A 15,001-nucleotide genomic window follows, 5' to 3' on the forward strand; every position below is an offset into this window, starting at 1 on the left:
GCTTTTCGGGGTAGGAGGCATCTCTGCACCTCGTTGACTTCAACCTGTTGCTCGTTACTGATCTGTTAACATCCACATTCGTTAAGTATCTTTAAACCCTTTTTATTCATCTTTGAGGCCTACCATGGTGGTAGACTGTTTTACCTAATTATTTAAAGCTCCCCGGAGTGTTTTCAAATAGCCAGGCCACGTGGTGTCCTGGTCTGCATTTAAGCTGGACTACTTCCCGTTGGCAATATTAATTATTTTATACGTAACAACTCCTCATTGCATGATTACATAGAGTCTTGTAAATTTACGTGACAGTGCCAATAAAGTCAATAACTACCCAACTCACTCGTATTCATCTCTTGACCACAAGCTTCCCAGTACAGAGACTGAGGTGTGTGAGGTACCTCAAGACCCTACTGGTAGTCATCTTTGCTGATAACATAGCTGAGAGCGGGCCGGTAAGTTCCAGTGTATCCATGCAGGGGAAAATAGAGCCTAGCTCTCCACGGGCCAGGGTCCATGTGCTCATCTATGTTGTGACACCCAAGATCTCTATTTACACTGACTCAACAACCCCCCCCCCCCCCTTAACAATAATACATATAAAATAAAAATGTGATGTCTATAACATTGAGCTAATACTATCTTTATAAGCATACTTATTAATATAAATTATATTTAACAGAATGTTTTATGTATTTTATAAATATGAAAATGTTATTAATCATATACCACTATCCCTATAAGAATAAATTAATACTGAATATAAAGTATGCCTAAAAGTTTGAGCTAGAACTATAACTGTAAGCATACATGGCACTAATAGGACTTATTTAAAAATAAAAAAATTATTGTCTCTCGTGCATGCATCTAATGCATGTAAAGGAATGCTTACTTGCTATGCTTACACCTCTGCATCCAAGATGGCGCCTTTTTTTAAAATAAAAAATGGCCGGTGATTTAGCACATTGAAAGCTTTTCTTCATGCAGTCAATGCAGATAATAAAAAACATATCCTTAGGTGCATTGTGTCTATGCCTTTCCATCCACGATTGTGCCTTTTTTATTTCAAAATGGTGGTGGATGTGTCGCATTATATCTTTCCTTATGCACTTTGTGCTTGTAAAGACACACAACCAAGCAGATGAAAAGCAAATCCAAGATGGCACCCCCTAGCGGACAACTCTTGAATTACAGACGGTCACTGGAGGCGCCTTCTGCCAACTAATTTTCTAAATTTAAATGTGGTAACTCTAGCAGAAAACACAATCATTAAAGAAGGCTGACTGTGGTACCTTCTGAAAGTTTGCAATGGAAATACAAATGGCACAGACTGGAAAACTTATTTTAAAAATTTAAATATAGTGCTCCCTATCAGACATAACTATAAATACATATATTCATTATTAATTTTTTTTATTTTCCAAATGATGTTAGCCTAGTGACTAAGGACTCTGCCTGTAAACCTTACCATGCTTGCATTCAAGTTTCGGAATCCAGATGGCCGCCAATTGCAGATGATAAAATGACTGCCGAGAGCAGACAATGAAAGTAATTCTGGTATGGTGTGCCATAACAAGGTTTACCAAAATTTGTACAATAATTATTGGTGTATCCTTGAAACAGGGTAGGACCAACAGGCTCTTTCTAGTACTAGGACTACTTTCACACCCTGTATATCATCCATCTCTTGTGCTTTTGGTCACTAAATTCAGGCCCCCAATGCCTCAATTTTGCACTATGTGCGCCATATCTAGACCTTCTTTTGAACTACTCTCCACCCACCTAAACTTTCTTCTGGTGACTAACTATGTCCGTCGCCTGCTGCCTTGAGAGCAGTTGGGTTGTGACTTGTGACACCTGTTCCGGGCTCATCCACCTTTTGGTGTTACTGGTGGAGAACAGTTTAGATTGTGGCATGTAGTCACATAATTCGGAGAGGGAGGGGGAAGAAACTCCCAATTATAAATCTCTCTTTTTTAACAATGTTGACAATGTAGTACAGTGGTGTCTTATTTCTTTCTTAGTCTTCGCCTTTTTCATTCCTTTCATAAAATCGCCACCTTGTAGCAACTAGAACTTTTTCCCAACTTAGCAGTAAGAGACAACACCAACACTAATTTATTCTATAAATTATTACTTTAGTCTTCCAGCCAGTATGTTTTATTTTTTATTTTTCCCACTTTTAAACTTTGGCTTCTATTTATTTTTCTATGCTTGGTGGGTTTAAGTCCACTCTCAAGGGTTAACTCACTAGGCTATCTGAATAAGGCGTGAACACATGCAGGGCGCTGTTTCCTGCACTCCTGATCTCGTAGAGTAATTGTTTACTGCCCACCCTGCAGCCAGCATAGGGCAGATTAGTTACAAGTTATAGAAAAAAAGTAACTTCTTAAATTTCAAGAGAGCCAATGCCACTCTAGATCATGACCAGCACAACATTTTGTTAAATAATTTATTCCTCTTAACATCCAAAGATGTTAAAAGAACAAAATAACTCAGAATGAGATATTTATAAATTGTTGGATTTCTGTCGCATATTAAACTTCTGGAAAAGTTACTTTAATATAACAAATGATAACAGATGCCCAAGCTTGAAAACTTTGATGAAAAGATTATTGCTTTTGAATATTTGAAGAGTGGAAATGTCAAACGTTCTAAGTGCCGATTTCTGAAAAAATAGTTTTATCTCACAGTACTGTTATATGTGCCTAGTTTCGTATCCCAGCAATGTTACAAGTGCCAATACACCCTGGAAGTAGTTCAAACACTCGACAACAAATAGCGCCGGCCTATGTGCCAAGCGGTGCTGCCGTTCGGTGTTCTAAGTGCCAAGCAGCATGGATTGTTAGTGTATCATTACCGTTCTGTTGTTATGCGTAGTTACAAGCATGTATGATATTTTGTTGTGTCTATATGTGCTTGAGTGAATGCAAATTGAATAATTTGTAATGGAAGTAAGTAATAGCAATACGGGAAAGAAGAAATGCACTTGGAGAGATGATAAAAACAAAAGGTGAATATCGGGACAATCTTATGCGAGGAAGAAAACAAAAACTGTAATTCCTGAGAAACCATCGCCGAAGAATGAGATTAGTAATCATTCAGAGTGATACAAGAATAATGATTTGGGGCTTAACTTTAATGCATCACTAAGACTACTACATTTCAGTTAAGTTACAATGTTATGTGTAATACAGCTTATGCTGTTACGTGAAACATTCTAATTGTGTATGTAATATTGTTTTAGACAACCTGTAAATGCAGTTATCAATGCAGTAATATACCTTGGCAGTGGAAGCTAAAACTGTTCAATGATTATCATGGATTACCAAGTAAAAACGAACAAGGAACATACTTTTTAGGAATAATGCAGGTAACTGAAATAGGTAGACGCAGACATGGTAAATATGACGATCCAGCAAACAGTCGTCGTCAGTGCACGTTGTGCTATTTAATACCGGACACAAATGGTACCGCAAGAATGGTTTGTAAAACTACATTCGAAGACATTTTTGGGGTTAGACACAGATTTTTACAAACACTTCAAGCCAGATAAAAAGAAGGGGTATCCATCTACATAGACAACCGCGGTAAGAATCCCCGTCGAAACACATTGAGTGACTGTGACAGACAAAACATTAAAGATCACATAAACAGTTTCCCACGTGACCAAAGTCACTACGGTCGCGCTAAGTCATGTAAAGAGTATTTGAGCCCAGATTTGAATGTATCACGTCTTTATGAGTGCTACAAATCTTTATATACAGACAGCCACATATCTTACAAACTTTACATGTCAGTGTTTAAAACATCGTTTGCACACATGTTGTTTCATAAACCTCGCACAGACACATGCAAACAGTGTGACATGTTACATTTACAGATTCAGGCTAGTAATGAATGCTCACCAAAAGCTAAAATTTTACAGCAGGTACATCACAAAAAATACAAACGTGCTATGGAATTGATGGCCATTGACTCAGCTAATGCCAAACTGCCCACCTGCGATAGCAAAGTAATGTCCATTGACATGCAGAAAGTATTGTCGGTACCGACATTAACTTACGGAAATATGTATTACTGCAGGCAGTTGAGTTGTTACAATTTCGGGGTTCATGTCAGTGACCAAAATAATGCTTTCATGTGTATGTGGAACGAAAGCATTGCTTCACGCGGTAGCTCCGAGGTTGCGTCATGCTTACTGAAAGTTTTCAACTTGGGACATCTGAAACGTAAAAAACTTATAATCTGGTCAGACAACTGCGCTGGCCAGAATAAAAACAGCACGATTGTATTTTTAATGATGTTCCTAGTGAGTCTAGGGTGGTTTGAAGAAATTTTACACAAATTCTTGGTAAGTGGTCATAGTTATTTGAGTTGCGAAAGAAACTTCGCTATTATAGATAAACGAAGGAAGGTAAGCAACGCCTTCGTTCCCCACGATTTACATAAGATTGTTGAGTCAGCGAAAGCTGTAAATCCTTTTCATGTAGTTGCAATGGATTCATGTGACTTCTTTGATTTGAAGAATGTTGCAAACTCATTGCTGACATTGAGTAAATTTAACATTTCTAAGTCCACAATGATTAAGGTTGCTCAAACCCATCCAACTCAAATAGCTATCAAAAACACTTACTCTGAATTGGAAGAGTGGCAAGCTTTCCCTGTTTTAAAGCGAGGAAAAACCGTGGTTGATTTACAGAATGCTGTGCTTACTGTGAAAGAGCTACCCAGTGTGTCAGCTGAGAAAAAAAAGACCTGTTAACAATGATACCATTTCTTCCTGAAGAACACAGGGACTATTATAGACAGTTAGTTGGTACACCTGTGTAAAAATGTAATACGCATTCTGTTACACTGGTTACATGTAACATTAGCCTATGTTCCATAAAGTGATGTTTTACAGCCTACCCTTCTGTGACTACACAGCATTCGTGTATTATCCTATTGTTGTTTGTTCTACTACCTGTAAAATGTTTTTCTAATGGTGATCAATAATGTTTGGTTTCTCCAAATGAAGTTTTGCGTTTAAATATGTGTTCACACTAATAATCGAATTTACTTATTATTCAACCCTGAATATATACGGCAATCATAATGGCACTTGGACCCGATGATCACTTCATTTGGCACATATAACGTTCTTATTTTATTGCTTTCTTTGCTCTATGTCATTGCTTTTCTGGTAATGGTGCACTATACAACTTACTACTTGTAATGCTGAAGAATCTTCCTTCATATTGTGGCAGTACTATGTTAAGTATTAACAGACTCAGAAGGTTTTTTGCTTCTCCTGTAAAATTATTAAGATGGCACTTAGAACGTTTGACATTTCCACTCTTCATTTGTTAAAATCTTACTTATTAAAAAGCTTGAGAAATTATTATTTTTTATAATCTTTTTTCCTCTGAACTTTTAAATCCCAACAAAAAACATAACAATTTTTTTCTTCTTCAAAATGATAAAGTTTACCTATTCTTTATTTTCTTAAATACAATTCATGCCAGGTTTCTTAAAAACCTGGATAGCAACCTCTTAACTACAAGCTGCATTCTAAATTGTGTGAGAAACATTGTCTTTCACTCCGAGCACAACAAGCAGAAGGATGCAATCTTACTGCTAAACCCAAAAATAAATCTACCTATTTGGGAAGGCAAGTGTTTGAAAGACAGGAGAGGCATGAGAAGAAGCAGAAGTGTGAATCCCATACTCTTTATGATCTAAAATAATATCACAAAAAGAATGTAATTTTTTTGAGGTGGGGAGAGGGCGTACTGGTATGGTATGTATTTAATTTGTTCATTATCTGTCAGTGTTATTTTATATGACATTGAACTGCAACACATAAATAAGTGTAGTGGTTACATCTGTAAAACTAAAAAAACTTATGTAAATAACTTCATTAGACAAAACACTTTCTTTTCATTTCAGAATGGTTTTGCTTTAGTTTATTATGAAGAAATTAAGAATTTTTGTTACCTATGCCATAGGACTGGGAAGCATTGCGGAACTAGAACAGAAGAGAGTAGTTCGTACCGTCTTATTCAGCATCACTTCTTTACGCCCTTAGTGACGTGAACTGTTGAAACACTTCCAGGATGTGAGGGTCCAAGTCTTGTGTGAACAGCAATGTCTCCAGAGTAGCAGAGTACTTTTGCACTTGCTCGTGGTGCTGGAAGACACAAAAACACATAATAAAAAAAGCACACAATGAAAGTTACTGAATCTATATGTTTTCAAAATGTATTGAACACTTAAGTTTATACAACTTACAATACTGTAAAAAGAATTGTTAAAAATTGTCTTATATATGTTTTTATTAGATTTGTAAAGAATGTTTGTACGAAAAAGCATATAATTTGATGTCGGCCCGGGGCTACAACCATCCTATTAGCCCAATGTGACTCGTCACTCCTACTCACCCATCCCACCTCCCTCTACAGTGTTTTAATTCCTCCCACCAGTATGTGTGCATTAGCTTCTTTATATACCCAGCAGCCATGTAAAAATGAAAAATAAAATTTTTGTGCATTTAACTTATTCAGCAGCACATGACAACAATACCACTAGGCACAGAGCAGAGTGCTGCTCCTCTTTGTCCCTGCTAGCATGTCTCGAGCAGCCTGGACTTACTGAAGTGCGCTTAGTTTGTGTGAGCACCAGTATAAAAGCTTCAAGAGTTCTTTGAGTAACTTATCTCCTCTTTGTTCACGCCTCCATGTCTTGAACAGACTAGGCACATGGGGAGTGCCGGGCAGGTCAAAAAGTATAAGAGCTACGACACTTCAGGGAGAAACTTGGCTCTTCTTTGTTCCTGTCAACATGTCTCAACTAGTCTAGTCAAATGGAGTGAACTTGGCAGGTAGGCACCAGTATAAAAGCTAGGAGACTTCAGGGAGCAGTATGGCTACTCTTCGTTCCCACTAACACGTCTCGAGTAGCCTGGGTGACCGGAAGTGTGCTCGTTGTGTAGGAGCACTTTTACGACTTTGAATTGTGGGAATCGCAGAAAAATAGAACACGTTCTAGTAAGGTTTTTCAATAAGATTTTAGGCATGGAAACTGTTGCTGAAATGACACCTGCACGAGATCAGACATGCTATCATTAAGAAAGGCATTACAACTGCTAAGGAAATGGGTATAGTGTGGGGCTGGCTTTACTGTTTTTTTTGTTCAATTCACAAATTGGTATTAGTCTTGTTTACAAGAAAAAAAAGCAAATTATTTGCAAGTAAGAATTTTTTTTTTTTGGAAAGTAACTACAAGATTATGCATAGACACATTGTGAAATACATAAGGTATGTGTCAAAAAATTAATTTCATAGCGCAACATTTTTTTATGATCACACTAGAACATGGATGGCGAACTAATGGCATGCGTGCCAGTGGTGGCACGTGAAAATATAATTTGGGGATGCCAATAATTAAAGAACCTATGAACTTGATCACTAAAAGTAACAAAGTATGAGCCTATTATAAGATATTAAGCATCTAACATTTTCTTTTATTCAAATAAACATAAAATAGTAAACATTTCGGTTGTTGTACACATTTAGAGTTGCAAATAAAAGAGTTTTTAAGCTAATAGCATATAGTTATATTTTTATCCATTATTATTATCACTAAGTCAAGATTCATTAATGACATATCATAGCCACATTATTATTATTTTTTTTATAAAAAATTGCTTTTTCACCGATAAAGGTTTGCCATCCCTGCACTAGTATTAGACATAGAGAGTTAATTATCAAAAGTAAGTCAATGCAAGACATTAAATTAAATACATGGTTTACAATTGGTTTGATGAAATCAATCACAAAAAGAGCCAAAATTAAGCAGTAGTAAAAAAAAGAAAACATTTAATACAAAACCCAAACAGACCTACTGTCATTAGAGAAAAAATCTTATGTCACTGAAATGTATAACTTAAGACATAAAAACGCAAAATGATTGCAATGAAAACGCAGACTGACAATAGTGATATGCTAGAGCGAGAGGAACGTACCAGCAGAAAGACCTGCTGCAGCCGGCCGACAGTCCACCGGTACCAGTGGGTGCGGAAGTCTCGGCCGTCCGTGTCGCAGCGCACCAGGTGCTCCGACAGGATCATTATGAAGCGCTGGAAGATGATGAGGAAGAGGTTCTTTTGGTCGGCCTGGGCGCCCTCCAGACGCTCCTCCATGCGCTCCACGGCCTCCTCGCTGGGGCGCTCGCGCTCGCCCGCCTCCTGGGCAGCCTCGTCGCTGTCGTCGCTGTCGCTCTCCGCTCGCCGCAGCCGCTCGCGGGCCTCGCCCAGCTCGCGCGCCAGCCGCTCCACGTGCTTGTTCATCTTGCGGATGGTGAGATGCAGCACCTCCCAGATGTACAGCCTGGCGCACACTCAACAACTCAACAAACTACACACACACGCACACGCACGCACGCACACATACACACACACACAAACACACACACCCCTTGTGGCATTAAATGCCCTCAGTTTGGGAATACAAACTAATAAGAGTTGTGGGATAAGCTCAATGTGGAAATAAAACTGCACCAGATAAATTACATGCTATATATTTCATGCACAAAATAAATTACATCACTAACAAGCTTGTTTCTGTCTTAGAAAACTGTTGTGTTTGTTTCGTCTTTTCGTTTGGTCGTGTTTTTGTCTCGTTTTGACTGTTGTGCTGAATTTATTGGGTTTAATATTTTTTGTGCTGTCATCATTTGTGGGGGTTTTTTCGTTTCTCTTTTTGTTTTTTGTTTTTTTGGAAAACTATTGTGTTTGTTTCGTCTTTTCGTTTTGCTGTGTTTTTTGTCTCGTTTCAACTGTTGTGTTGAATTTTTTTGGGTTCGGAATTTTTGTGCTGTCATCATTTGTGGGGGTTTTTTCGTTCTGTTAGTCCATTTTTCTTTGTTTTTTCCTTGTTTGTTGACCATATTCCTGTTGTGGAATAGTGTGTGGCGTTAAAACCTGACAACAGCAATTTTTGCTTAATTTGTGTTTTTTGTCATTTGTGTTTTTTTGTAGTTTTCTTCTGCAGACATACATGTGCTATGCAATGGCGTATGTCCAAAAGCCTACATCAAGTCATGCACTCCCATTGCACAAATCTTTCAAAGATAATAAGACATTTACTAGACTGAGAATTAAAAAAAATTATAAAAAATAACATATTTCAGACTCGTAAACGTTTAATTTGAAAGAATAAGAGCATCACTTTCTTGAGAGCATTGCCGCCATCTTTATTTTATATACTAGCCACCAGGAGCGATACTTAACACACATTGTTTGCTAGACGGTGGAGCCGCCATATTATTTCAAAAATAGATGCAATGAGCGTTAGTACAAGCATCGTCTGCTAGAGGTGCTACCATATTAATTTAATTTTTTTCTGCTAGAGTGCAGTATTATTTAATACCATGGCATCCGCCATATTGAAAATCCATAATTTTTGACCAAGAAATTAGGTAAAAATTCCAATATTCATAAAAAAAATCACTCATTAAAATAATGATATCTGTCCACGGTTAGATACTTGAACATTGCAAAAAATATAATTTAAAAAAAAATACCATAAAAATTAATGGTTCAAGGAAAAAAAAGATTGCAATAAAAATTACTTACATAATTTCTAAGAAAACAAACAAAAAATTACTAGCGTTTCTCGATGTAATGTAATTAAAGGGAATCTCCATAGGACATTTGATTACCACATACATAAACAAAGTGACGCGGTTTTACCTCTCTTAGCCGTTGTGGCCCTACCGAGGTTTAATTGGTACTATTTATATTAAGATTATTTGATATTTAGACGTTATAGGAGTTAGAGGTGGGTTGTTACAGCAATTTTCGGTATCTGTTCCAACCTGATACTGATACAGTAATGGACCTAGTTACAAGTCTCTGATACTTTTGTATCAGAGCAGTAGCGGTCCCAGGAAGCGACAAGGTATCAGCATTCTCGTTACAGGGTACACATCCTCCGTGCCGTCATCACCAGCGTAAAAAGGTATCGGTGTCTCTGATACATTATTTATCACGCCCGGTAATTCTCTACCTCTGTTACTCTCATGCCCGCCTGATACGGCCAGTATCAATCAGTTCAACATTCACTGCAGTTCGTCCTGGCCGTGTATTAATTAATTACCACCATGTACATTGTTGCGGGCTGTCATGCTTTGTAGTTAGTATCTTTATAGTGAAATAAGGAATGGATAAGTGCAGGAAAAAGACTTCATTTGTGTGGAATTTTTTTTACGGAAAATAATGAGTTTGCTAATTGTAATTTGTGTAAACAAAAACTGAGTTATAAATCATCATCGACTAATCTGAAGAAACATTTGAAACGTAAACATTGATATAGTATGCTCACTAATGTACGTAACTGTTTTTTTTATTTTTAATTTTTGATAAAATCGTAATCTTTTAATGTATGAAAACACTAGTTACTAATTGTTTTCAGAAAAAAAAGTCCATCTGTTGATTACATCTGTTATTAGTGTCAACTGAGAATTTATTTGCATTTTCATAGCTGTTAGGTGCAAAAATATAAATATTATATCTTGTATTAATATACTTTTTAATATTAAAATTTAATTAGTTTTATTATTGAACGAGACTGTGCACGCACTGCGCACTGAGCACTGAGCGTACTTTGATGTGGGACAATAACCAAACGACTCGTAACAATTTCGCTTTGCGCCTCTCCTTCAACGCCTTCCCCTGCGCTTCCTCCCCTACATTATTTCCCTTCTTTATCCCTTATTCGTCGTTCCTGCTCCCTCCCCTTTCACAAGCTCCGCCCAAGTGACCGTCATCAGCTGCGATCGGGTTCTGCGCACGCGCACATTGGCCGTGGTGTTGTTCCAGGCGAATTCTGAACTGATACTAAAGTACTTGATACTTTTCAAGTGTACTCGTTTGCCGTTCCTGATACAGGCGCATATCAGTGACAAAGTATCAGGTTTATACTTTTCGACCCACCTCTAATAGGAGTAAGACTATCAGCGATACCATCGATGTCATGCCAGATAAATAATTTAAATGAATTATGAAGGTGAGAATGTTGTCGGCTTGGAAATCCCCTGAGGTCCGCTGCGGGAGGAGCATCTGAAGGATATTCCACCCCCAGCGGAGAGCGGTATTTGGCCCAGACAAGATATTTTCAAAAGTAGATAAATTGTCTGGTTTCCAGCGGGGACCACGGGGAGGCTACTGCTCGGCGACCCAAGCCCCTCAGAATGGTTGGATGTCTTTTTTATGATATACATTGCGGTATAAAATATTCAGAATACAAAAACAAGACAGTTATTTACATATACTATACAAAAGACAGACAGAATATATAATACAAAAGACAGACAAAAGACAGTTACGAGATACTATATATATATATTGTTTTTTTTTGTTTTTTATATGTTTTATTTTTTTGTATATATATTTATATATATATTTTTTTTACCATAACTACTACCACCACCACTAGATTAGAAAGCAACAGAGTATTATAATGTATTTGGACAAGTTAAGAGTATGTAAAACTCAGAACACTACATAATTAATTCATAAATATATACATGCATTAAACATATATTATGAAATATTTACGGTTGTGACAATTTAATTACAATGTTACAGAATTTACATAGTACTAAGGCTAACTAACTACTAACTACTTCAAAACTACTACAAAACTACTACTAAAACACAAATTGATTGATTGTTACTCGTATCTTGGTATTTGTTTGTTCACGCAGGCGGGGAGCGACAGGGGTCTTCAATCTTCTTCATTCATCAATCTTCAGTCTTCATTCTTCAATCTTCAATCAATGTAATGTAATTAAAGGGCATCTCCATAGGACATTTGATTACCACATACAGCACACAACACAGAGTTCTCCGTTGCATTGAAAGGACAGTGATATATTTCATGATACCTTGCACTGAATATGTGCACAAGTATTGCCACAGAAAATACATTTTGGTTCCGATGAATGCACAACCAGTCCATCTCAATTCCTTATGTGTCTTTTTAATCTTCCTTAGTGTATAAACTGACTTAAAACCTGTTGCACTAATAGTTAATGTGTTCAGAGTTATTACATGCATTTACTATGTTGCCACAGTACATACAGATAAATGGAACACATTTTTACATCCTTTATCGATTTCACAGGTACTGTTGACGCTGTTGCCAACACGATCTGCATCGCTGTCATCGAGGTCTGCACTGTTGATGATACAACTTACATCAAAGCTGTCGTTAAAGATGGTTAAGACATTATCGAGTTCTCTAGAATAGACTATTGCGAGACATATGCACTGAAATAGTACTCTTTGTGCATTATTTCGACATCCGCTTCCTTCATGTCTGCGAGCATTTGAAATGTTGTAAATTATGTACCACAGTATTTGCACTGACGTGACAAAAGCCAGTCGTTTATTGAAGTCTCCGAGGTTGTTGGCAAAACTCAACTGATGGAAAAGTACCTGATGATTTCTCCTCTGCAGTAGGTATCACAGATGCCAATGGGATCTGCGTTACCATCAATATCTCTGCCATCGAGGTCTGTGCTGTTGATGGTAGACTGTCCATCAAGGTTATCATTGGAAAACCAACTAAATATTGTACTGAAAAGAGCTGATTCACAATGCACCACCGTCAGAGATGGACTGGACCCTGTATTCTGAGACTCGCTTATACACCTATGGCTACTGGAATAATACGCAAGTCAAAACAAAAAAACCCTTACATTAAAACACAAGCAAAACAAAAATGGAAACACATAAAAAAGGAAGTTCATTTGAAAGCACTTTCGACAAACAGGAAACACATTAAGACACAATTTGGACAAAAAGGTCACACTCTGGACACACTTTGGACAAAATGGACACACACTGGACAAATAGGACTGCAGTATGTATAAGACGAGGCTAGAGGTACTCTGATCATTCTACATAGTTAATTGTTTCATGGCCAGAGGCCAGGCTTGCTTGATAATGTGGCACATACTGCATACTTGTCAATGTGCATTTAACAAAAAGGACCCTCATTTACACAAACATTAAGGGGGTGCCTCCCATTTCAGGTTCAGATTTTATATTTACAGTAATTACAGATAATCTCATAGACTTTTTCAATTGTTTAACTTCCAAGAAATGAAAAATATATACAGCACATAATTTTTGCATAATTAGCTGCCAAAGTTATATTTTTAACGTTTTTGGGTTGTACAAATAAGGAGAATTTAATTTATTGCAGAACTGAAACTTTTTAGGTTTAACTGCAATGCCACTGGCTATTTCAAGATATGGTTTGAATTTCTTTCAGAAAATATTCATTAATTTTACCTGGCATTTCGAAATTCTCATATTTGTTATGATTTTGACAGCCAAGAAACATGAAATTAGTTTTTGTGATAGAAATTAAAACCACATCATGAAGTAGCCAGTGGCATTGCAGTTAAACCTAAAAAGTTTCAGTTATGCAATAAATTAAATTCTCCTTATTTGTACAACCCAAAAATGTTAAAAATGTAACTTTGGCATTTAACTATGCAAAACGTATGTGCTGTATATATTTTTCATTTCGTGAAAGTTAAACAATTTTGAAAAAGTCTAAAAGTTGATCAGTGATTAATAAAAATATAAAAATCATGACCTGAAATGGGAGGCACACCCTTAAACTCCATAGGATACCACCCCATCAGCAGGATACGATCGGTCGCAGGATACAATATGATACGGTACAAACTATCTTTAGGCCAAACTGTCTTTGGCTCCAACTGCTCCAACGACATTTGGCTACAAGACTACAAGGCTACATAGCTACGAGACTAGAAGTCTACAAGGCTACATGGCTACATGAATACTTGGCTACAAGTCTACAAGGCTTCAACTGGCTACGAGGCTTCGATGCTACATGGCTCCTACCCGCTACAATATCTGAATTCAGCTGCAATAGTTAATTTATCTCTTGCGAAAAGATTGCAAGTAGTTCCAAATCTTGTCAACAGTTGTCGACACATGCTGCGTTCTACAGACTGTCACTGTTTCATGTGGGATGCTGAATGCTCAATTACGATCGCAAGAGAAGGAGGGCTTCGCTAGACATCAAGGAGAAGGAAATTATTCTTGCAAAGAGTGTTTATCAGTTGTTGTATCTTATGTTTGTATTCCACTTGTTTTAAATATTATTATGTAGTTTTAGTTCAGTAACAAGAATTCAGCAATCAAATGAAATTCTGAATACAATTATTGCATATAGAATAAACAGAAGCACTTTGAGATTACCAGCACAAGTCTCGCCAGGAATAATCCGGATCATACTAAGAAAACCAACCAAATATGGTCATGAATAACCACGAGCACATGGAGAAAACCAACAAAATATTGTTCCTGATTACTCCTGACAATAGTTTGTTGGTTTCCTCTGTGTGCTCCTGGTTATTCATGACAATATTTTGTTAGATTTCTTCGTATGCTCCTGATTATTCCTGGCAATAATTCTGCTGGTTTTCTCGTGTCACCTGATTATTTCTGGGGAGACTTCTATTGGTAATCTCAAAATGCTTCTGTTTATTTCTGAGAAAAACAATCGATGTTTGCATTTTTTTTCCTGACATGCAATTGTATTCAGAGATTCTTTTGATTGCTGAATTCCTGTTACCGAATTAAAACTTATCATATTTAAAACAAGTGGAATTATTTTTTTTTTTTCACTATTGATACAATTACAATGCCTTAAAATAACTGAGAAACACTATCATTGCAAGACGAATTTCCTTCTCCTTGATGTCTAACGAAGCCCTCCTCCTCTTGCGATCATGAGTAAGCATCTGGCATACAACAACCCACATTAAACAGTGACAGACTATATAACGCAGCATGTATCGTCAAATCTTGACCATAATTGGAACTATTTGCAACAAGTTTTTTTTGCAAGAGATAAATTAAATCCATTAGCTGAATGGAGCTATTGTAACAGGATGGAGCCATGTAGCCTCGCAGCCTTGT

General features: G+C 37.0%; 1 protein-coding gene across 1 annotated transcript in view; it reads right to left on the reverse strand.

The window, feature by feature from the left end:
* LOC134527317 (nuclear cap-binding protein subunit 1) overlaps positions 1–15,001 on the reverse strand; it is a 377,088-nt gene that overhangs the window by 18,103 nt on the left and 343,984 nt on the right. Inside the window, exons 13-14 of the mRNA XM_063359877.1 lie at positions 8,000–8,363; positions 6,031–6,166 (exon numbers count right to left, since the gene is read on the reverse strand). Of these exons, the coding sequence (XP_063215947.1) occupies positions 6,053–6,166; positions 8,000–8,363 (478 nt within the window). The 3' untranslated portion in view covers positions 6,031–6,052. The remainder of the gene's footprint in view (positions 1–6,030; positions 6,167–7,999; positions 8,364–15,001) is intronic.

Source organism: Bacillus rossius, chromosome 1 (genome assembly GCF_032445375.1).
Source record: "Bacillus rossius redtenbacheri isolate Brsri chromosome 1, Brsri_v3, whole genome shotgun sequence".
NCBI lineage: Eukaryota > Metazoa > Arthropoda > Insecta > Phasmatodea > Bacillidae > Bacillus > Bacillus rossius.